We start from the raw sequence: 23143 nt of genomic DNA on the forward strand, positions 1-23143 counted from the left end.
AAGTTTGAGTCAATGTGCTGTGCCAACCCTTCTAAATCCTCTTCCGCCCAAGAGCACCCCGGATAAGAAAGAGGACGTTAATAAGGGTGATCTTAAAGATGTGAGGAAGTCCTAGCCTAAGTCTCTCCACATAATAAACGCCAAAGTGTTTGAAAGGGAGACTAAAGTTGATTCGATGGTGTATGCCCTCATGGCAAGAGAGGTCACACCCGATGTTAGTGTAGAGTTGTCACCTGAAGTGATTCTGATGTTGGAGGAGTTTAAAGATATTTTCCTTGAGGACCTACCAGATGACCTTCCACCCATGCTTGACATTTAGCATGCCATTAATCTTGTCATTGAGTCAACTCTACCAAACTTTCCTCACCATTGAATGAATCCCATGGAGCATACGGAGTTGAAGAGGCAAGTTGATGAGCTTCTTGGAAAAGAGTTCATTCAGGAAAGTTTGAGTCAATGTGCTGTGCCAACCCTTCTAAATCCTCTTCCGCCCAAGAGCACCCCGGATAAGAAAGAGGACGTCAATAAGGGTGATCTTAAAGATGTGATGAAGTCCTAGCCTAAGTCTCTCCACATAATAAACGCCAAAGTGTTTGAAAGGGAGACTAAAGTTGATTCGATGGTGTATGCCCCCATGGCAAGAGAGGTCACACTCGATGTTAGTGTAGAGTTGTCACCTGAAGTGATTCCGATGTTGGAGGAGTTTAGAGATATTTTCCTTGAGGACCTACCAGATGACCTTCCACCCATGCTTGACATTTAGCATGCCATTAATCTTGTCATTGAGTCGACTCTACCAAACTTTCCTCACCATTGAATGAATCCCATGGAGCATATGGAGTTGAAGAGGCAAGTTGATGAGCTTCTTGGAAAAGAGTTCATTCAGGAAAGTTTGAGTCAATGTGCTGTGCCAACCCTTCTCACGCCTAAGAAAGATGACACTTGGCGCATGTGCGTGGACAACCATAACCATAGACCTTCAGAGTTCGCAGATGCATTTGCATGCCATATGCATTATTTGCATAATGAGATTAAAAAACGGATTAATATGAGTAACGAAAAGTACAATATATTTATTGACTCTCGTCGCAGGTTTAAATAATTTCAAGTAGGTGACTATGTGATGTTTCATATAAGGCCAGAATGGTTTCCACAAGGGGCCGTTAGGAAATTACAAGCCTGTAGGTCCTTATAAGATATCATGAAAATCGGGCTCTAATGCGTATGTTGTAGAACTTTCACTTGATATGGGTATGTTGTAGAACTTTCACTCGATAGCTTTCCTGACCTGTCCTACGAACCATGGCCTTTGCCTTCTCTACCATCCATACCCAATAAAAGAGAAGATTGCAGATATTTTGGATGGGCAAGTGGTTTCCACCAGCACGGAGGTTTCCAAAAATATCTCTTCAAGTGGAAGAACATGCCAGAGTCAGACTGTACGTGGATCACAGAGGCAGAGCTTCAGAGATTGGACCTAGATTTCCTTGAGCATTGCCGTAGCTTTATTTCGCCAGAGGCAAACTCTTCTCAGCTGAAGGGACTCGATGAGGACATTCGGGCACCAGTCAGAGAATACAAGAGGAGGAGAGCTCCCATTTCTTTATGGCCAAGTGATGCATACAGGGCCCAATTCGAGTGCCTAACTCGTTAAAGACCCCACATGAATGATTATGCATCTTTGAAGGCCCCCACACTGGGAAGATGCATGTGGGCTACTTAATTTGACCGTTCTGACCATTGGATCATAATCATTGGAAATATTGATCATGGGTCACGAAAAAGTTTAGTTTATTTAGTAGTTTATTTGTTTTGTTATTTTTGGTTTAGCTTATACTTTTGTTGAGTTTTAAGGAATTAGGAACAAATTTTATTTTATTGAGTGTCTTTATGTGAAACTTTTTTTTTTTTTTTTTGAGAATGTCTTTTTGTAAAGTCTTTTTTGAGACTATAAAAGCTTGGACGTCCACATCCTAGCCCATTATTGAATGTTTTGAATTTTTTTTTTAAAAAGCATTCTTTCTTATTTTAAGATAGAAAATCTGTTGTGAATAGAGATTGATCATTTGAATCGAAGGCGTTAAGCCTAATCTATCCTCATTGTTACTCTTTGTAAATGTATTTTTCTCTAGACCTTCTCGTCTTCTTCTCAAATCATTCTTTTATTCAACTTTTCTTCTCCAAACCCTAACTCCCTTTACTCTTTCCTTCTAAACCTAAACTCGCCACCCCGAACCCATCATTTATAGTCTTTTCTGAGACTATAAAGGCTTGGACATCCACAATCTAGCCCATTATTGAATGTTTTGAAATTAAAAAAAGATCTCTTATTCTGCGATAGAAAATGTCTTGTGAATGGAGATTGATGGTGTGAAGCCTAATCTATCCTCTTTGTTACTTTTTGAAAATGTATTTTTCTCTTGACTTCCTCATCTTCTTCTCAAATCCTTCTTTTCTTCAACTTTTCTTCTCTAAACCCTAAATTCTTTTACTCTTTCATTTTAAATCTCCACTACCCCAAACCCATCCTTTCTTATTCCTCACTCCACCAAACCCAACCCATCACCATCAGTCCCTACACGTACGGACAAGTCCATTCTCTCCATTTTTTTTTTTTTTGGTTCAATCCATCTTCCTATCCTATAAACCCTAGCATAAAACCCCAACTCTTATTCTACTATAAACCCTAGTTTTTTTTTTTTTTTTTTTTTTTTTTTTTTTTTTAAATTTTAATTTCCTCAAACCCTAATCCCTAATTCCCTATGAAACCCTAATCCTCAATTCCATATAAAATCCTAAATCCCAAAATCCTACCAAAGCCTTAATTCCTTTTAAATCCATAATCCTAGATTGAAGATTCCTATACTCCTAACCCTAGAAAGACTAAATCCGCCCCTTTGAATTAGACCTAAGCTTATGCTAAAGGGGGAAGTTCTACCTTTCCTTGATCCACCTTTACTTGATCCTTTGAAATTTCATGTTTTATATGGTTTAGCTTATTGTGGTATTGTGATTTAGATTGAAATCTGAATTTTATTGTTTATTTGATTTCTTAGATTTGTGGCAGTATAGTATATATCTTAAACTTTGAATTGCTCTTCAATTCATCTATAATTTCCTTACATCACATCTAGCCTAAATCACATCTTGAATTAGTGCTCGTTTGCCGAAGTCGAATATTCTGCAATGGCTCATACAGCTTGTGAGTTACTATAGGTGAAGGCTATCCTTCAAGATATGGGATTTTCAACATCTTCCTCAATTCCTCTATATGAGAATATGTGATCGCGCTTGACAACAATGGTGATAATTAGGTAGCCATACACATTGCATGCATTTAACCCGATGTTCCATGAAAGCACAAAGCACATTGAAGTCAATTGCCACTTTCTGGGGGAGAAATTAGCCGCCAAGCTTCTTCACACACCCTTTGTTCACTTAGAAGATCAGTGAATAAATGTCTTTACCAAATCCACATCCACGGTGTGCCTTAACTCTTAAGACCGTTTGTGTCAAGCTTGGCATGAATGATATCTATGCACCAGCTTGAGGGGGAGTTTTAGTGTACATAGATTTGGGTACACCTGCGGTACACTATACCAAATAATGTACATAGGCGTAGGTGCATCTGCAGTGCACTATTCTTGTTTTTATATTTGGTTTGTATAATCGTGGTTAGGAGACAGTTAATGTGCCCCATCTTTTGTAGATATTCTCTCTTTAAATAGGCACAAAAAGGAGAGAAGGAAAATTACATAAACTCTCACATCTTCCACTTGTTTCTCTCTTCTTTCTTCTTCTTTTAATTTTCAATTTCAAATCAGTCTTAATTGATTCCAAATCATTCTAATCTACCTAAGATGGCAACAAGCCTGATAATAGTAAAAGTAAATCCAGTAAATAATCCTCAAAATATTCAATCACATCTTTAAACCAACCTTCATATATCTTCCACAAATAGTAAATTGCAGTTCTTAATATTTAGGCCCTAAATTTGTCATCAAAGAGTCCAATACATCCTGGGCCCTATGGTGGGCCACGGGCGTACATCACTTTGGATCCTCGCGTCAGTTATTTATTTTACCTAAATGAGTAATGACATCAATAGGAACTTGTTAATGTGACCATATCCATTTATGGTTTAGCCAAGCTAGAGTTTATTATTATTATTATAAAAAATTTTCATTTTGGGCACAGAGATCCGTTATGTTATGCATCCCATGGAAAGTATCCTTCTAGTGTTTTTTAGACGCCTTGTTTTCTTTTATATGAGGTGGAGAAGTACATCCATTGCATGTTGACTTTGTACAAATGTTCTTGATTGCTCTACTCAGGCCATGTTTTGGTTTTTCAATCTTTAGCCGAGCTAGAGTTTTATTTATTTATTATTATTTTTTACTCCTTGTTTTCTTTTATCTGAGGTGGAGAAGTACATCCATTGCATGTTGACTTTGTACAAATGTTCTTGATTGCGCTACTCACGCCATGTTTTGGTTTTGCAATCTTTGGATGGGTTGCCTTTCTATGTGATTTTGATACTGATACTTGTCTTAGTCGTCTAGTCAGAGATAAAACTCGTAATAGATGATCTAATGGTTCATTCTTCATAAGCAAAATTATGAGAAATTGGTTTAGCAATAGGCTAATTAAGGAATTTCCATGACCTTGTATGCTTTTCTGACATGTCATTTGATTTAAAAGATCAATAGCCATGGCAATATAGCTAGTATGTGTTTTGATATGTTTACTTAAGGAACTGTTTTGAAATCTTGAGCTTCTACATGACGTGGAGTCCTGGACTTGACTTGAAATATAAATATTTATGTTAGGTTCTTAGATAGATGCCCTTGCTATGATAGCTTCATGCATGGTATCAAAACTCGACTTTGGAGCATGATTGGGCTGGTTAGAGGAACTGTTGTGACTTGTTCTGACTTGGCCAAAAATGTTCACAGGTCTATGACCTGTTTGGAAAATAGAAATTCTTTGAGCAGCTGAGTTGGAACTCTAACTAGCAGCGGAGTTGACTGGTCTTGGACGAGTTTTGATTTCATGGCTCCACAATATTTAGAAGAACTTATTGAATGCATTCCTTCTCTCTTGGGTCAAGTAATGTAACGGGGTTCTAATGCTGTGCAGGATCTATGTACCATGGTTCCCCGTTGTTATTGTCCATCCTTGGACCCCTAACTGTTAAAAGGTAGATGATGATCCCAGCCGACATGCCGTTTCATTTATATAAATCTTTTCTCTATTTAGTTTCTTAGATTCATGTGATCGCCTGATGAATGTAAGGGCTTTTGCTTTGCTATTCTATTCTGAAGTGAAATAACATTTATTTATGATATTTCTGAAATATTAAATTCATTTTACATCTGTGGGTTTTTGCAGAAGTGATGGGCAGAATGATCATCTCTTGTGCAGGTAACATACTTTTTTATTATATTGTTGTCATGGTACTTCATTCTTCTTTTTGTTTAACTTTGCCTGCAGGGATCAGTGAATTTTCGCTGTCCCTTGTACATCTTTTCATCACATTAGTTGTTAATCCTATTTTAATAGTACCTGACAATAATATGGCACACCTGCACTGGTTTTTTTTTTGGGTAGTGGATCCATGAAATACTTAAACATGCAGGATTCTGCTAACATAGTCCACCGGTACATTATTTAGAGGCTTTATGCCCTTGTGCAATCTCCTAACGGTTTTTAATGAGATTTTTGACATCTTGACCCATTTCCAGGCGAAATTTATTATTCATATAGTTGAGCATGCTAATGGGGTGGATTCTTTTGCTTATACCTGTAAAAAATGGCTCACAAGTATCCTATAGGACTTTTTTTTTTTTTTTTTTTTTTGTTGCTAAATTTCTATTTATGGCATCTTTCTATGCTCATATGTGTCTGGTCGATTTGGCAAGAATGCAATAGTGGGTCTTTCCATAACCTAGCATAATTGAAGGATAGCGTGCTTTGTGGTTTATTTCTGGGCTTTTGGGTCTTAATGTATTTCATGGGTGTTGTCAGGAGGATTTTGATGTAAATTGGGGAGTGTCTTTGGCCTTATCTTGATCAGATGATCCCCCATCATCTGATTCCTCCCTGATCCTTCCTTTGGCCTTTTTGAGCCCCTTTCTTTTTCTTTTTAATAATTTTTTGTTGCCACTAAAAAAATGCTTCTATTCACATGACCATTTTTTTTTGGTAGTGGTATTTCTGATTTGTTACTTGAGCTTCTAGTTAAACTGTCTAAATGGCTTTTGCAATTGTAATTTGGGCAATGAAGGAGTAGAGATGACAGGACAGCTCATATGATGTTACCCTGGATTCCTTGGGGATGGCAGGGTATTAAAAAATGGCTACATAATGGCCCATGTAATGGTAATGGTGGGTTCTGTTACATGATATAGGGCTGTAAAACCCGATCTGTGGAAAAAAAAAAAACGCCTTAACAGGCCTGTAACGTCTGTAATGGCCTTATGGGTTTGTAACAGGTCATTACAGGGCAGTACAGGGCTGATACACACACACACACACACACACACACACATATTGCTATTATAGGGCTATAACTGGGCATTACGGCCTGTGTCTCAACGGTCATATGGCCGGCTGTAACCATTAATGAATATCATGGGATGGGTCATCTTTAATTAATAAAAGCTGTTATGCTTTTATCATGAAAGGAATCTTCTAGTCTCAACTTTGCCTTTTGATTAGCCAAAGGGAAAAAAAAAAGCCAAATGTGGAGGTGAATTTTGTTGTTTTTAACTGATTGCAATTTATTAACATTCTATAGCTGCTATGTTAATGTCAACATCTTTGTATACAGTTTGGTGTTTGTGGTTGCAGATTTTATTACTGCAATGCTAATCCGTGCGATTGGTCAGAAGCTTCAGTCATCATACAGTCAAAGTTTGAGGACACTGAACCTTGCAAAACTGCTGGAAACTTCAAGTTAACTTCTAAACCATTTGAATCAAGATCTTTCTTTTGACATGTGAAAATCAGCCACACTAAATGATCTTATTTTTGAATAGCTTCTTGAGTTATTTGCTTACATTAGAATCTTGGAATTAATGCAGCAGCACTTTCCTAAGTTTTGAAGCATTTACTTCCCTTCAGTTGAATGGATCCTTATTTCTTCCTACATGCATTTGGAATCTTCCTGCAATTTGTTTGCTAGTTAATGCCATTTTTGTGTGTGTGTGCACACACACACACACACACACACTGTGCTATCTGTTCATGCAATTTCTCTTTGGAAGTTGGTAGTGCTTTTGAAGTTGATTCTACCTTCTTTTGCTATTTAGAGATGTACTTGTCATTCCTCATAATCTTTCATGAGAAAAGTTATTTTCTTGCAGTTAACTTATTTTAATGTGCCACACTGCTTGTTTTCGCTTAATATTGTATCACCACTTAGATTTTCTACTATTTGGTTCAAATTTACATATTGGAATTCTTTATCCATTACCTTAAAATTGTAGACGTTGTGTGTTTTTCAGGGAATGTAGCTGCTGGAGACGTTGGTGCGCTTGTCTACTTATGGAATCCCTTGACAATAGTTACTTGTGTGGGGTCCTCCACATCACCCATTGAGAATTTGATGGTTGTTTTGTCCCTCTACGGAGCATGTTCACGTAAGAAAGCTGGAAAACATTTCAAAGTACATCTTTTGTTTATGCATTGGTATGTGTGTCTGTGAAGCCTGTGATAGATCACATTATTAGGTTTTGCTTATGTCTGGACTTGCGATGTTTGTTGTAGAGTATGCTCTTTTTTTTTTCCTCCCATCTTATTGGTGCTATTTTCAATTATAAAAAGATATGCATGTTGTTTTACCTGAAAATTTGGAATATGGCAATATGCTACCTTCTTGAAGACTCCTTACCATAGATTTTGCTGCACACAATGATCTAAACTTCTCTGTTGATTGAATTGAAACCTGCATAACATTAGATCCTCTTGATACCAATGCTCTTTGCTGTTTTTCTGTTGAACGAATTGAAGCCTGCATAACATTAGATTTTCTGGTATTACTGTAAAGTGTTCTCTGCTGTCCACTCTGTCTGACCTAGGTTGCACAGTTCCAAGTTAATATGGATTTGGTAATGTTTCATCATCGTCATCACAAGGGCCATATCTTCAGTCAAATCATAGGTCATCAAGTCTTTCTTACGACCTTCACGAACCTCATCTGGACCTTGCCCTTTTACAACCTTCAACTTGAACCAATTCACTCCTAATGGGTGCAGTTCTTGGTCTCCATTGCACATGGTTGTATCATCTATGTCTACTTTGCCTCTTCTTATTACCAATTGGTGCTATTCTTAGGTTCACTAAAATATTTCATTTCTAATTCTATGCTTCCTCTTCTTGCTACTCATCCATCTCAGCATCCTCATTTCTGCTACTCTCATCCTATGAAGACGTTGTTCCTTTACTGGCCAACATTTTGTCCAATAAAGCATGGGTGTTTTTATTGCTATCCTATAAAGTCTTCCCATCAGTTTGATTGGTATGTGGTGATAACATAAACTTCAGAGACATCTCCACTCCATCCACCGAACTCTAATTCTATCAGCAACATCTTTCTCAATCTCTCCACTCTCGTTAAATCTTGGCCTAGGACATCAAAAACGGACATTTTGGGGTACTTCTTGGTTGGAAATCTTAACTAATTCCTCATTTTCAACACGTATTGTTACTAAAATAGCATTAAATGTTATCTGTTTTAGTCCAATTGATTTTAAAACCTTTAGTTTCTGAAGCATTCCTCTATAGTTCTAGCTTTGCATTTATCCCTGCCCTCGTCTTGTCAATCATAACCATGTCATCTGCAAACAACAAACACCATTGGACCTCTCCCTATAAATGCATGTTAACTCATCCATAGTCAATGCAAAAAGATATTGGCTCAATGCCGACCCATGGCGTAAGCTTACAATAATTGGGAGCTCACTTGTCTCTCTACTAATGGTCCTCACATTTGTTATTGCTTCGTCATACATATCCTTAATCAAGAATTGTTAATATCTATGAAATTAAAATTAGTCAAAATTATTTAAAAATATACTAAGGAAAAATAGGAGGAGAAATATTGAATGCTCAACCCTGTAAATGTATTAGAGAGGCCCATTTCATGGTAGTTCAAGCCATTCATTTGCAAATTAGTCATCATATGTGTTCCAAGGTCCAAATTTACCATGTCAGGAGATCCTAATCATCCAACTTATAGATCATTTTGGTGATGTGGATCATTTGTAAACCACTAATCAGATGGTTAGGATTGTCTAATGGAAGGGATCCTAGTACATGGCTGATTGCATTCCCTACTAAAATGGATGCCAGTGTTGGGAGAGGGCTATCCATCTTTTGCTTTTGTAAAGAGGAAATGTACAATGCACTATGCAGCTTTTGTTTGGCTTAACAAACTGTATATTCAGTTGCCACCTTTTAGTTATCCAAATCATCCATATGGTTTTGCTCCATGTAATCGCTCATTTTCAAGGGGCATATATGGTGTATCTATGGTGGCTGCGTTGGGAGAGGACTATCTATGTGGATGGGAGATAGAGACCCCAAGGTTTCAACCATCAGATGATCCTAGTTGTCCGATTTTACGTCTGGTAAATGGGGACTCACCGTTTGTAATTTTTCATTTTCATTAATTTCCATCATCACGTAGGTAGGAGAGATCATGGCATGGTCCATCCTATGATGGGCCCGGCTGATTTGACATCTGCAAATAGGGACCCATTGGGTGTAATTGTTCATTTGCATTAACTTTCCTCATCATATGGGTAGGAGAGATATGGCATGGCCCATCCTATGATGGAGTCCACCACACCAAAACAATGGGTTACATGGCCAAAAGTGAGTCCTTCCATTGCTGGGATCAATGTTCAAAATATTGGTATCGCGTTACGTATCACACCCTTGGGATACTGATATGTATTGGTTATCGCACGAGATATGTTGGTTGTATCACGTAATGTATCGCTAGTGTTGGAAACATGGGGAAACATTGAGAAATTGGTCGATTTTTTCAATGAAACTTCAATGATTGTTAAAAAAGACATCAATACACACTTATAAATCAATACATCACAAAAAAAATAAAAATGTACATAATAGGTTTTCTTTATATGGGGTCCTAATTTTTGCATTGTGTAACTGAATTGATGCAAATATATTCGAAGTTTATTCGTATAACTTATAAATGTAAGAAGATGTGTGGAAACACAAGCAATACGTTCAAAAAGCAAATGAAGAATTACTAGATCAGGTTACATACATGTTTGATTTTATGTTTGGACACATATTGCAATCGATTTGTGAGAAATTGGAAAATTTTGATTTTGATTTTTTTCAATTTTTTGCCACTTGGCCTTTCTCTTCCAAATCTTGAAATTGAAGCTCTCAATCCATAAACAATTTGACACTGACTTAACATGATTTACAAAAAAAATGATCGAAAATTGAAAATGCTCACTGGATCGAAAATGTGGGATATATCCCAATACTTGTGTGTTTCGTATCGCACAGGTAGGATACAAGATATATCGTGGGATATATTGGCTGATATCATTGATACTTAAAACACTGGCTAGGATGAGCTAAAGATTTCGTATGTCTCGATAAAGTATTTACCTCTTATAAAAAAGTATCTACTAGTGAATTGGCAACTAATTCACCAACTCAACATGGGAATTCATTGTTTCCTTGGAGTTGGCTCTGACAAAAAAAATTCCCATGTCTATTGTGCTTGAACTGGCCTAATTCAATGTCGAGATTATAGATCCGTGAACCATGCAAATAAATCCATTTTTCTCTTTATTTCTGAGAAGGCTTCAAGTTTCACTCCTTGAAAGGTGCAGTTGTTAGAGGGTTGCAATGATATCATATGATTCACACCAAACATGTGGAAGCCACTCGTTATCCATCTTAAAAAAAAAAGATAAATCTTGAAGCATTATGTTTGCCTGGTTATCATTGTCATAGTGCACACAATAGGATTCCAAGTATAACAAAAATCAACAACTCACAACTTCCAAATCCATGATAGGCATTTAGTTGTTGCATGTGGTTTGCTAGCACAACTCAACAATTAAGCAATTTATTCTCTCCCACACTTCCATCTCTTCTATAGAGCCCGAAGAAGTAGTGAATGATCATGATCGTTGATTTAGTGAGTTGTCTCATAGATGAGTGATAGCCCAAAGACCATAGAGGCTAGGCATGAAGTAATTTAGCATTTATGTGGTCGGAACATGGGCTAGAAGTTCTTGAAAAAGGAATTTTCGGAGGAAGGATTCAATAAGGCGGTGATAAAGCTCCAGGGTCGGACGATTTTCCAATGGCCTTCTTTTAGAAATTTCCAGAGGTGGTCAAAGAAGATGTGGTAGCCTTTGTGAAGTAATCTTATGATCAGGGAACAATTGCGTCGGAGCTAGGGGTCATGCTTATAGCTTTAATCCTGAAAAAGGATGGTGCAGAATGCCTTAGAGATTATCATCCCATCAGTTTGTTAGGTAGCCCCTACAAGATCCTAGCTAAAGTTTTGGCAACCAGATTTCATTCAATTCCGGGGGAAGTTATTTCGGTCTCTCATGGGGCTTTTTGTGGATGGCAAGTAGATACTTGACAGCTCTTTACTGGCCTATGAATGTATTGATTTGTGAAACATAAGAGGAGACAAAGGCGTAGTCGTAAAGTAGATATCGAAAAGGCATATGATCACGTCAATTGGGTTTTCCTGGACCACATGTTGAGCAGATTGGGCTGTGGCGCCAAATGGAGATTGTGGATGAAGAAGTGTGTGACCTTGGTCAAATTCTCAATACCGGTAAATGGATCGCAGAACGGTTTCTTTTCAGCTTCTAGGGGTCTTCACCAAGACAATCCCCTGCCTCTTTACTCATTTGTGGTAGTCATGGAAGCTTTTAGCTTGAGAGAGGTGTAGAGATTGGGCTGCTGGAAGGTTTTGGGGTGGATAATTCTGATTGTCAAATTTCGCTTCTTCAGTATGCAAATGATATGTTGCTTTCCTGTTTGGCAGACGAGTGGCAAGTGCCAAACCTTAGGCCCATTTTAGTATGTTTCCAGGTGGTATCGGGCTTAAAGGTGAATATCAGGAAAAGCAAGTAAGTGTCGGGTCATCTAAAGAAGATTTGCAAATCTTTGCGTCGATTATTGGATGCAAGGAGGGCTCTTTTCCCGCTACTTGGGCTTCCTTTGTGTATTCGAAGACTGGATAAGGTGATGTGGGATAGAGTGATTGAATGATGTGAGCAGAAAATGTCTAATTGGAAATCCCGATGTCTTTGGGAAGGATATTACTATGATCGAAGGGTCAATATCGAATCTTCTGGTTTACTTTATGTCTCTTTTTTAATGCCCCAAAGTGGTGCTGAACAGTATGCAAAGGTTAAGGTGAGACTTTATGCAGAATGATACGGGAGAGAAGCATAAATTTCATCTTTGAAATGGGAAGAGGTTTGTAAATCGGTTGTCCTAGGAGGAGTAGGCTATGGGGTCTTAGAGAAGAACCTTGCATTATTAGGGAAATGGGTTTGGAGGTTTGGGGTAGAGGCGAATGCTAGGTGGAGGGAGGTGATAGTGAGGAAATACGGGGTGGATGAAAGGGGATGGTGGACCAAATCGTCATCGCTTTATCGTGCTTCTTATTTGTGGAAGTCGGTGGCAGTCCTTAAGAATCGAGTATGGGAAGGGATAGGTTTTTAGTTGGGGGATGGGAAAAATATTAGATTTTGGGAGGACAAATGGTTGGGGGATTCCAAACTTTGCGACGAGTTCCCTAGTTTAGCTCGGATTTCAACGGACGAAGGTTTAAGGATGGCTTCTTGTTTCTAGATTAGGGGCGAGGAAGTTATTTGGGCCCCCCCTTATAGACGAAACCCCGTTGATGAAGGAATTGATGATTTGGTTCGGTTACTTCGATTGCTAGATAAGGAGTCTCCGTTGTTAGCAATCACGAACTCGCTTCATTGGAACAAAGAAAAATTGGGTATTTTCTCGGTGAAATCTTTCCATAGGATGGTAGGTGGTGATTTTATAGGTGAAGAGAATTGTCCAACAAAATTTGTATGGGAGTATGGAGCTCCATTAAAGGCGGCGGCTTTTGCTTGGCTAGTGGGGCGCAATAAGGTTCTTACCCTTGACAACCTTTGCAAAACGAACTTCTGTCTCCCGAAGGTCTACCTTCTTTGATACCATGATGTAGAATCAGTGTATCATCTGTTCATCCACTGTTCTATGGCAAGAGAAGTTTGGAACGGATTTTTCAGGCTCTTTGAAGTGGAATGGGTTTCCTTGTGCTCTATAGATTCTTTCCTTTTATCTTGGCACGGTGGTGGTTGTGGGAAGAGAGGGACACCAATTTGGAGATTGTGTATGCTAGCAGGTTTTTGGAGTCTTTGGCGAGAAAGGAATGACCATTGTTTCAAGAATAGGAAAGGGTCAATTGTTATCATTTTTGGTAGAGCCAAATTCCAGGTTATGGAATGGGCCTCGGTTTCAAATGTCGTGACCCAATTTCCAATTTCTCGGCGGCTGTTGTAATTGCGTTGTTTTTTTTTTTTTTTTTTTCCTCTTTTGGTTTTAATAATATTGTCAATGTTCAAAAAAAAAAAAAAACATGGGCTAGACTACAGTTTGCATTTACCGTCATTTTACAAAAGGTGGTGACTTATCCACCATACAGGAATCCATCATGTCCATATCATGGTACCAGTTCTGATGCAGCATAGCCCAAAATGACACTGATTGGATGGTATTTACAGTGATTTTGTGCTTTGAAATTAGTTAGGTGAGCAATTTATTATTAACATGGCCACCAATGGAACGGTTAGGATCATTCCACCTGTCTAATTGCCGGGCATGTTCCTTCCGCAATGGGCACTGGATTAGCATACATGTATGCGGAATGGATGGTGGATGAGTCATCACCGTTTGGAAATTGGTGATACAGGCCATATTCTTTTCCTTGGGCTATTGAAGTGTCTTATCTGCAGGACATGAAGTATATTGCGGCAGAATCCAACCTGTTGGTAGAGCATGCTAACTTTTATCTAGAATGCCCCCTTTTAGGTGTTTTTGAATGCCTTCTCTTTCTTTTCTTTTGTTTTCTTTTTTACTTTTCGGAATTAGGAGAAAGATTTAACCATGACTGGTCATAATGCAACTATTATTCTGATCATGAACTTACCCAAGTGGAATCACCCAAGGGAAAATCAGAGGAAATGAAATGTTTTACTGAATGGTAATATAGAAGGAACAGTGGTTGTGGTAGATCCACAACTTTGTAGTCAAAACTGGAGATCACTTCAATTGCCCCCGTCTATTCCTCTTCCATGTTTGTCCACCAAAGAACAGAAGAAATGCAACTTCTATTTCATAGAGACAGATGCTTCACTCGCGACCCTAATTGTAGGAAGAAAAAGACTAAAATACCCCATCTTGCTTAGGGCATTTTGTTTATTCCCTATTTATTATTAAATAAAGACAAATCCTCAAAAAAAATAAAAATAAAATAAAAATAAAGACGGCAAAAGAAGACTAAAATAAACTCATAAAATCAATGGCCTGTCACACGTGGGGTCCACACATTCTGAATTGTGTTCAAGTGAGTCCCACTCTTTGACTTTTTGCACGGCATGCGTTTGGTTGCATCAGGTCATTTGGCTATGCCTTTTCTCCAGAATTTGTTAGCCCATGTGAATGTACCCTCAAAAGCAAACGCCTAAACACTGTTTTGACTTTTGAGTCAAATCCCTTTTCATGTTGTGTGTGTGGATGCACTTTGCAAACCCTGTTTGATCCCACCACTCGTCTATAAATAGGCACTAAAAAATCCACTCATCAAGAACCAATCGGATTAGTTTTTGGAAAGTTGACCGACAAAACGATACGGACTTGCTTTTGCTGTAGAACCTCTTTTGTGGAAGTTGCATCCAAACAGGCCTGAATGTAAAACCAACCTGGATACCGTAATATTATGCTCTTCAGAAAATGGTCAAATATATATTTGATTCGACTTTATTTGAAGCTTTTGATTTCTATCTTTCCATTTAACATTTTTGCTCACATTGGGTCACAGGTTTGGCTCCCTTGGCAAACCAGTCAACTTTATTTGAAGCTTTTGACTGTGATCTTTCCCTTTAACATTTTTGCTCACATTGGATCACAGGTCTAGCTCCCTTGGCAGCTTTTGGATGGGTCATGGCAACACATTTTTCTTTTTATCCTGCAATCCTCATTGTACCAGTATGTATTCTTTTCTTGTATTAATGTTTTCAAGTTTCATGGCAATGGCTTCTTCTGACAAGATAGGAATTCAAAATCGCTCTGTAATGGCGCCAATTGTAGGAAGGCTACTCATGGGAGTAGATAAATCCTACTGTCTCCACTAGTTCAAACGTGGCATGTTTTGCAATATTCTTGCATCTCATCTGGTGGGCCCTCTGTGTGCATGTGCCGTGGCCTGAAAATCAGGCTGGTCTAGCCATAAGGCCACATGTGGACTAAAAAATGGGGGCTAAAATGATTGATGAACAGTCCAGATTCGGCCCACACATGCAGCCTGCCTCATGACTGAATGGCCCTTCTTGGGCTGAGCACACACAGGGTGGCCCCACCAGATGAATGGCTTGGATCTAGCATGCCATGCTGGCATGTCTAGAGAGCGTAAATTTGAACCCAACCCTCATGAGTAGCCTTAGCAGGGCCCATTAGTTTTTTCCAATGCATGTTTACCACTCACTTGACTCATTACCTGTGCTTGATATTTTTTTTTCTTCAGGTTATTCTTTTATTAGGCAATGGTCTTGATGCTCCTCCAAAGAAATTGTTCCTGCAGGGAAATTCTAAAACAAATGAAAAAAACCCTTCAAATGTTACAAGCCATCCAAGGCATATGATTCGATGTTTCTCATGGAGACCAGTTTTGCATTTTGTATTATGGGCATCCCTTTGGTCATTTTATGTGTTGGCGCTGTGTAGCATTTCCCTTAAACAATACGGTGGACTGCCGGAAATGTTAAAGAAGTAAGATTTCTCATGGATGCCTGATGTTTTCTGTACTTTTATTGCACTAATTTCTTCATTTCGAACGAGACGTGTTCTCCTGGTTGTTTTTTTTTTTTTTTGCGAGAAATTAATTATTTTTTTACCTTACATATTATTCTTTTGTTTGTTGCTGGTTCTTGCAGGACATATGGATTTATTCTTACTGTGGAGGATCTATCCCCAAATATAGGCATCTTATGGTGAGCTGCCAGCAAACCTTTTCTACACATGTTTTTATCTTTAGTCTGTACTTATTCAGGGTCATTGAATGCAGGTATTTCTTTGCAGAAGTCTTTGATTTTTTCAGAGTTTTCTTTCTTATAGTTTTTCATGTGAACATTCTATTCATGATATTGCCATTGGCCATACGCCTGAACCACCGGCCTTGTTTTCTTGCATTTGTGTACATTGCGATCTCTTCAATGCTCAAATCTTATCCATCGGTAAGTTTTCCTTATTTATACTTTGCTATATACTCTAGTTCGCAGGATGGAATTAACCATTAATCTTTTAACCATATATCAAGATTGAGGAATTATAGATACCATTGCCTGAGGCTTTTTGGCCAATATACTCAGGATCTTGGTTTTGACTAGCGGGGCTAATGGTTCCGCTAATCTAGATCACTAGTCTGTCTATCCTACTGTTGGAGCATGCCCTAAATCTCCTTGGTAAGACAATCATAACATTTCTGTTCATGACCTACAAATAGGCGTTAAGAAGAGAAGTATCCACATTCAACTGAAAAAGCCCCAAGGTTAGTGGTTACTCGTTAGGATCCTCCGATCTGGTTTTTTTTTTTTTTTTTTTTTTGGGGGGGGGGGGCGGGCATGGTCCATCCACCGTTGGGCACAACAGATCAATTGGTTTGGATTACCTTACAATAGACCCACTTGTCAGAACTGAAAACCCGAACTGAAAACCCAATTGCAGAAAGCCTTAGGTTGCATGTCCTATAATTCCTCTAGAGAACGTATTCATCTTTCTTTGTCTAGTCCTTGGGAAGGTTCATAACTTGCCAAATCACTATGGAGGTTGTAACATGTACATAATGCTGTTGAGTTCAAACGTATATGATGATTGTACCGATGAGGATATATGATTAATGATTCTTTGTTAGATGAATAAGATTTTTATTTTTTCTGAGTTTAAAAAACTGTGACCTGCATAAGTCTACTCAATGCTGGAACCAGAGTGACAAAGAATGGCTTTTATTAGTCTAATAAAAGGGAAATGGCTAAATTGTAAATTGCCTTCAGCATATATGTAAGGATCTGGGCCCCCAACTGCAATTATGTTGCTTTCTAGTTGGACTTCAAAGAAATGTAACTGTAAATTTGAGGGATATTCCTTGATTTATTCTTGGGCTACCAGTCTGAAAAACTGACTGAGGAGCATGCTTTTTCATTCTTTCACTTCTTGTAGCCCAATAGTATTCTTTTCCCCTTTGTTGCGGGCTCTTTAATAAAATTTCTGTTCTCTCTCTCTCCAAAAAAAAAAAAAAAACAAAAAAAACACCTTGTAGCCCAGTATTGAATGTTTCAGCTAATATTTTTCTCATGAACTTGAGGGCCTGTTAGTACGGGGTTGAATCGTGACTTCTTTTTGATATATAGGTTTCTTTTCTTTATGCAAAATGACTTTGCATCCAGCAAAAATGGTCTTCTTGTTTTTGCACAAGGCCTTTGGCAGGAGAGAAGAATGCAATAAACGAGCTTCCCTTTTACATTCGTTTCATATATATCTGACATAAACGAGCTCCCCTTTCACATTCGTTTCATATATATCTGACAGAAACGAATGCACAGGGGCAATCCAATCTGACTCAATTGGAGCTGCCCCCATCCAAACAGGTCCCAAATCAGTGAAAGCTCATGGACAACTACATGTTTTTGTGCATTCATCTTCTTCTCTTGAAACAGTTTTGTTTTTTTTTTTTCAAGTCTGTACCAAATTCATGTAATAAGTGTCAACCTAACGTGTTTTTTCTGTTCAAAATATATAAGATTGGAGACACTGCTTTATACTTGGGGCTTTTGGGTTTGTTCATCAATGAACTAGCAGGTAAAACTTCAATCAATTCGATGCTTGTCGTTTATGGCGGCCTTTGACATTGGTTTCGACGTCTTATGCTGTTTACTCACCATAACATGCAGACATGCATTTCTCGTTCTTCCTCTTTTGCGGATATGTTGGAGTGTCTCTTCTTAGCCCTGTGATGCACAACCTCTGGATATGGAGGGTATGACACTCCCCCTCTCTACATATATGCACATACTCCCCTGCAAATGCACATGGATTACTGTAGCTCACTCAAATCTTTACTCATGCAATAAAATGTGCAGGGTACCGGCAATGCTAATTTCTACTTTGCCACTGCTATTGCTTATGCTTGCTTGCAGGTACCTCTTTTACTCTGTGAACTTTAGCTGCTGAAATTAATATTGTAGATTTGTTCTCGAGATTGCAAGTTCAATGGCAAACCAAAGCGGGTTCTATTTATCAGTTTCTTTATATGGTGGGCTTCACTAAAAGATTGGATGCCTGGCACAGAGTTCCCTGGTCCTGACCATTCATCAAGTGGGTGGCAGAATGGACTGGACAGAGTATTATATAAATATCACTGATTAGACAATCTTAACCATCTGACCAGGTGCATATAATCAATAAACAGCAGGAACAATATTGAAAATGATCAGCATTGAATGCAAAAAGTCAGCCAATTCGATGGGCTGGATCACCCAATCCATGTGATATGCAGACAGTGGTCTATCCATTGTGGGACCACCCAAATTAAGAACCTGGGTCATGAATGTCATGGTGCTCAATATGAGGGTGGCGCACCAGACAAGGGAATCGGCACATTGTGCTCTGGTTAAATGTCCCCTAATTTAGAATGCAAATGTTTTAAAAAATGCCAAGCATAGCCAGCAGTTATGAAAAATGAGAATCCGAATGGCACTCTAAGGCTGCCTGTTGGTTATGAAAAATGAGAATCCAAATGGCACTCTTAAGGCTGCCTGTCGGTCAGGCCATGAGAAAAAGAATTTGTGATTTGTGGGATTTCTAATCTTGTTAGAATCTTCAAAATCATGAAACTAGACCTGTGTCGATACAAAAGATCTCCCTGTTTCCGAGACAGCATTAGCCCCATTACATGATTTTGGAAATTCTGGTAAGAGTAGGAACTCCAGAATCTGCAAATTATTTCTCTGCTGCTGTGATGGTGATGAGCCAATTGCAGCCTAAAGTTGGGAAGATCCAATTTCTATTCATACATTCAGTGTGTGTGTGTGTGTTCATTTTTTTACATTTTTACTGAAATTTAGTCCCCAAAACTATACTCCTTTTTGTGGAGCTGGCTGAAAGGGGGACCGAGCTTGGGTATCTTGATAAATGAGAATATGGTTTTATTTCAAATTTGTTTGCTTGCATTAGTTATTTGATACTATTTCCATCTCACACACTTCTCAAGCAGCTTCTGGGTCATTTCTGCAGATCATTTTGGTGGTTGAGAGTGTGGGGGCCATGCTAAACCATGACAGAATGCTACGGAAGCAAGTTGTTGCATCACTGTGAAGTAGCTACTTTGGGGAGTGTGTTCCACAGCCATTTTGGTGGCTTTGGCCTTAAATCTGGCAGGCGGCTCTTGGTGTTTTGGATGATGTTGTTGCAAAATGGATGTCTCTTGAGCAAGCTCCTCAGGTCTCACCGGTGTTTGCTATATTTGTTTTAGGGCCATTTGCAGTCAATTGAATTCAGTCTCTCCTGTATGACTATTGCTGAGCTCTGGTCATTCGCTGAACTTGCTGGATTTTAAGATTGTAATACTAAGCATAGTTAGCTTTGGAGAGATTTGCAAGTCCAAAGATGTTTCACTGATCCAAGGGGAGGGGTGAGGGATATTTGATAGAAATATGTGAATAATGTAGATGGGCTCATTTGCATGTCCATGCTGGATGCTCAGCCCAAGAGTTCAGTATGCTTGGTTTTCGGTTTTTACAAGTGTAGCCATGGCTCAATGATCCAAGATGTTGATATAATGTCCTAATCATTGATCTCTGATGCACCAAATACCCTGGATTGGAAGACCCTAGCCATCAAAATTTTGGCCTTTCATGATTGAATATGAATTGTTGATGCATTTTCTTTCTTTATTGATCTATTTAATGGGTTATGGGAGTTTTAAAGCTTATTGGTTGGGAAGAAAATAGTATGAGTCTGAAGGCTCGGCTATGGAATGGACCAACTCTACTAATGCCACCCGAGATCCCGAGGCAACAGGCCTGACCGAGGGAAGTGTATAGAAAGCCTTAAGGAGAGACTTAGCTCGGTTTATAAGAGGCAAACCTTGACCGAAGCTTATAAAGTCTAGAGCCATGAGGCAGAATCTGTGGGATGCACGAAGTTGACTCGGTAAGCGAGATAGCAACATTCAAAGAGGCCGACTAAGGCCTGAAGCTCAGATGCCACACAACCGACTATAAAACAGACCCATTTCATGGTCGGTTACTAAGTCGGTGATTGGATTAAGAAAGTACACTGGTTACGGATCGGTGTCATCTCATCTGACAGAGGGCAAGATGCTTTACCTTTTGTAGCCAACCGATACTTGCTCATTAGATACTCGCTCATCAGTTGAGTCGGCTAGGCCTGATCCGAGTGAAATGGAAGTGGTGCAAAGCGGAACGCTCGCCTGGAAATCCAGTGAAGAGATCTCCGATTTCGAAGATCTCGAGATCGGCTGTGATCCAAAATTGAATCACGCAGGATCTCCAATAAATCAGGAAAAGAATCCTGGCACGATGGGATCCTCCCTTTCCTATAAATACGAAGACCTTCAACAATGGGAGGTACGTAAAAAAAGCTAACCCTAAAACCCTTCTAAACGATCCTAGTCATGACTTTGCCATCAGAGGGTCCCCGACTGTAGTCAGGGTCTCCTTTGCTTCCTCCTTGTGCAGGTAAATGGAGATCGGAAAGGGCGCATCAGGTTTTTGCATCAACAATTATTAATATATATATATATATATATATATGTATATATTTAAAAAAGAAGAAGAAGAAGAGGAAAAAAGATGGTCAAAAAGGGAAATGCAACAACCTTTTGGGTTCAACTGAAAAAGGGCTCTAGATTGATGACTAGGATTTCGACCCTGAGCCTATCGCTCTACGATTTGTCCCTCAGCAGAGTCAGCATCGGGATTCGCCCGAGCCTGCACCCTCTCGCTTCGTGACTGCCCCGTTGCCTGCCTTGTGGGGGCTTCGAAGAGGGCAGCGAAGTCTTTCTCGCTCCCGTGGGAGACCGCCCAAGGGAGCATGTCCTTGACGGCCCGTTGGAAGACCGACATCTCCTGTTAAGTCATCTCCCCTCCTGAGGGCTCCTCCCTCTGCTCTAGAACCTACTCAGCAACAGGTCTTGGCTCAGCGGCTCCTCGGAACTCAGGGGCCACCGCATCCGCCACTCCCGCCCCTTCCTCTGTGTTGGGGATGATCACGGTCGAGACATCAGGGGCAGTGTGTCCCTTAGTCTTCGAGGTCGTCTTTGATTTTTTGAAGGCCGATGCTCTAACCTCGGAGGAATCTTCATCTTGGAGGACAGACGGAGAATGGGTCGAGCCTCAGCCATCTCTGCACTAACTACAAAACACATCAAATAAAAATCAAAGGGAATGGAGAAGAGTAGCCAAAAAGTACCTGTTAGGGTCAGGTTCAAACCCGAGTCAAAGATACGCTCCGGTTGAAGAAGCCTCTTCCAAGATCGTTGCTTCGTACTCAATGCCTTCAAATCCTTGATTTGAGCTAAAGCGCCGACGCTGAGACTCGGCCTCCGCTCGGGGATATCTACAAAACACACAGTCAGACTTGAAGGCGTAATAGAAATAAAAAGACAGTAAAAGTATACACCGAGTCACTTGCTTGGGAGAACATCCGAGGAACACGGGATTCAATGAGCCCTGGTTCAGCAGTCTCCCGCGACCACACGCCTAGAACCATCTATCTCTCCAATGGTTGTTGGAGGTAGGAGGGTCAGCTATCAAAGGGCCTCCCTTGTTCCGCCAAGCGCACAAAAAGTACTAGCCAGACTACTGCAGGTTCAGTCATACTTGGAATAGATAGAGGAATTCGTCGATGCTCAGTGGGGGCTGCTCCGTCTCAGCCCACAGCACCGCACATTCGAACAAGTTTCTCCACCCGTTTGGAACTATCTGTCCAGGCGCTATCTGGAGTCGGGAAAGCAGATCCCGAGCAATCCCCTTAAGGGACAGACGCAAGCCACACTGGAGACAACTTGGAAGATCGCGACCATTCTAGCAGGAGGGCGGTCGGGTAATTCACTCGGAAGAGGGAGGCGAAGAATGACCGAGTCCGGGACATGGTACCCAGCCCTAATTCTATCCAGATCTGCTTCAGTCAAAACTGAGGGAACCGGCCCCTTCTGTTCGTCCTCAACCTCCTCTCCCTCGGCCGTCGACTCAACGACCTTAGCTGATCTTCGGACAGAGACCGACTCACTGACTCCTTCGGTCGTCTCACCCTCTTCCTCTATGTCCTCCTCAGGAGGATTAGGCCTACCACGGGCAGTCGCCAACGACCCCCCTCTGCGAGATGGGCCCGCTAAAGTTCCAGCTACCCTTTCGGAGTACTGGAAAGCTGCATTGGCATTTCTAGCCATCTCCTCCAGCAACGAGGGTGATTCTGAGACGTCCCAAAAATGCCTCGCTTCACCCTCGTTGCCAGAAGCTCCCTCCCGGGGGCTTAGGGAACCTTGCATCGCCATTACAATTAAAAGCAAAAGGGGAGGGAAAGAGTTAAAAAACTCACCGGAGGAAGTGAAAATGACTGCAAACAGGGCGGAACGAGGAGGCAAAGGTTCGAAAGGGAGAATGAAGATGAAGGAAAGCTGTGGAGACAGCGAAAAATGAAAAATGAAAAGGAAACGGGCGCTCGAAAATGGAAGAGGCCCGTCCCGCTCCTCCTTTTATAGCCCTACCACGTGGCAAGAGAATTTAAGGAGAAGTCGAGTCGATGCCCGCTTCGACTCTCCCGC

General features: G+C 40.0%; 1 protein-coding gene across 3 annotated transcripts in view; it reads left to right on the plus strand.

Moving 5' to 3' along the window:
- The window catches only part of LOC131248514 (uncharacterized), a 43458-nt gene extending 23484 nt beyond the window's left edge, over positions 1–19974 (plus strand). The window contains exons 3-14 of one of the 3 annotated variants that reach the window (XM_058248825.1): positions 5140–5200; positions 5392–5424; positions 6833–6957; positions 7509–7643; positions 15215–15291; positions 15827–16071; positions 16236–16292; positions 16367–16535; positions 18099–18156; positions 18249–18334; positions 18438–18494; positions 19591–19974. In XM_058248825.1, the coding sequence (XP_058104808.1) occupies positions 5140–5200; positions 5392–5424; positions 6833–6957; positions 7509–7643; positions 15215–15291; positions 15827–16071; positions 16236–16292; positions 16367–16535; positions 18099–18156; positions 18249–18334; positions 18438–18494; positions 19591–19671 (1184 nt within the window). In that variant the 3' untranslated portion in view covers positions 19672–19974. The remainder of the gene's footprint in view (positions 1–5139; positions 5201–5391; positions 5425–6832; positions 6958–7508; positions 7644–15214; positions 15292–15826; positions 16072–16235; positions 16293–16366; positions 16536–18098; positions 18157–18248; positions 18335–18437; positions 18495–19590) is intronic. The other 2 variants (XM_058248826.1, XM_058248827.1) reach the window with 2 other exon arrangements.
- Positions 19975–23143: the final 3169 nt, after the last annotated feature.

Source organism: Magnolia sinica, chromosome 6, assembly GCF_029962835.1.
Source record: "Magnolia sinica isolate HGM2019 chromosome 6, MsV1, whole genome shotgun sequence".
In the NCBI taxonomy this organism is placed as follows: domain Eukaryota; kingdom Viridiplantae; phylum Streptophyta; class Magnoliopsida; order Magnoliales; family Magnoliaceae; genus Magnolia; species Magnolia sinica.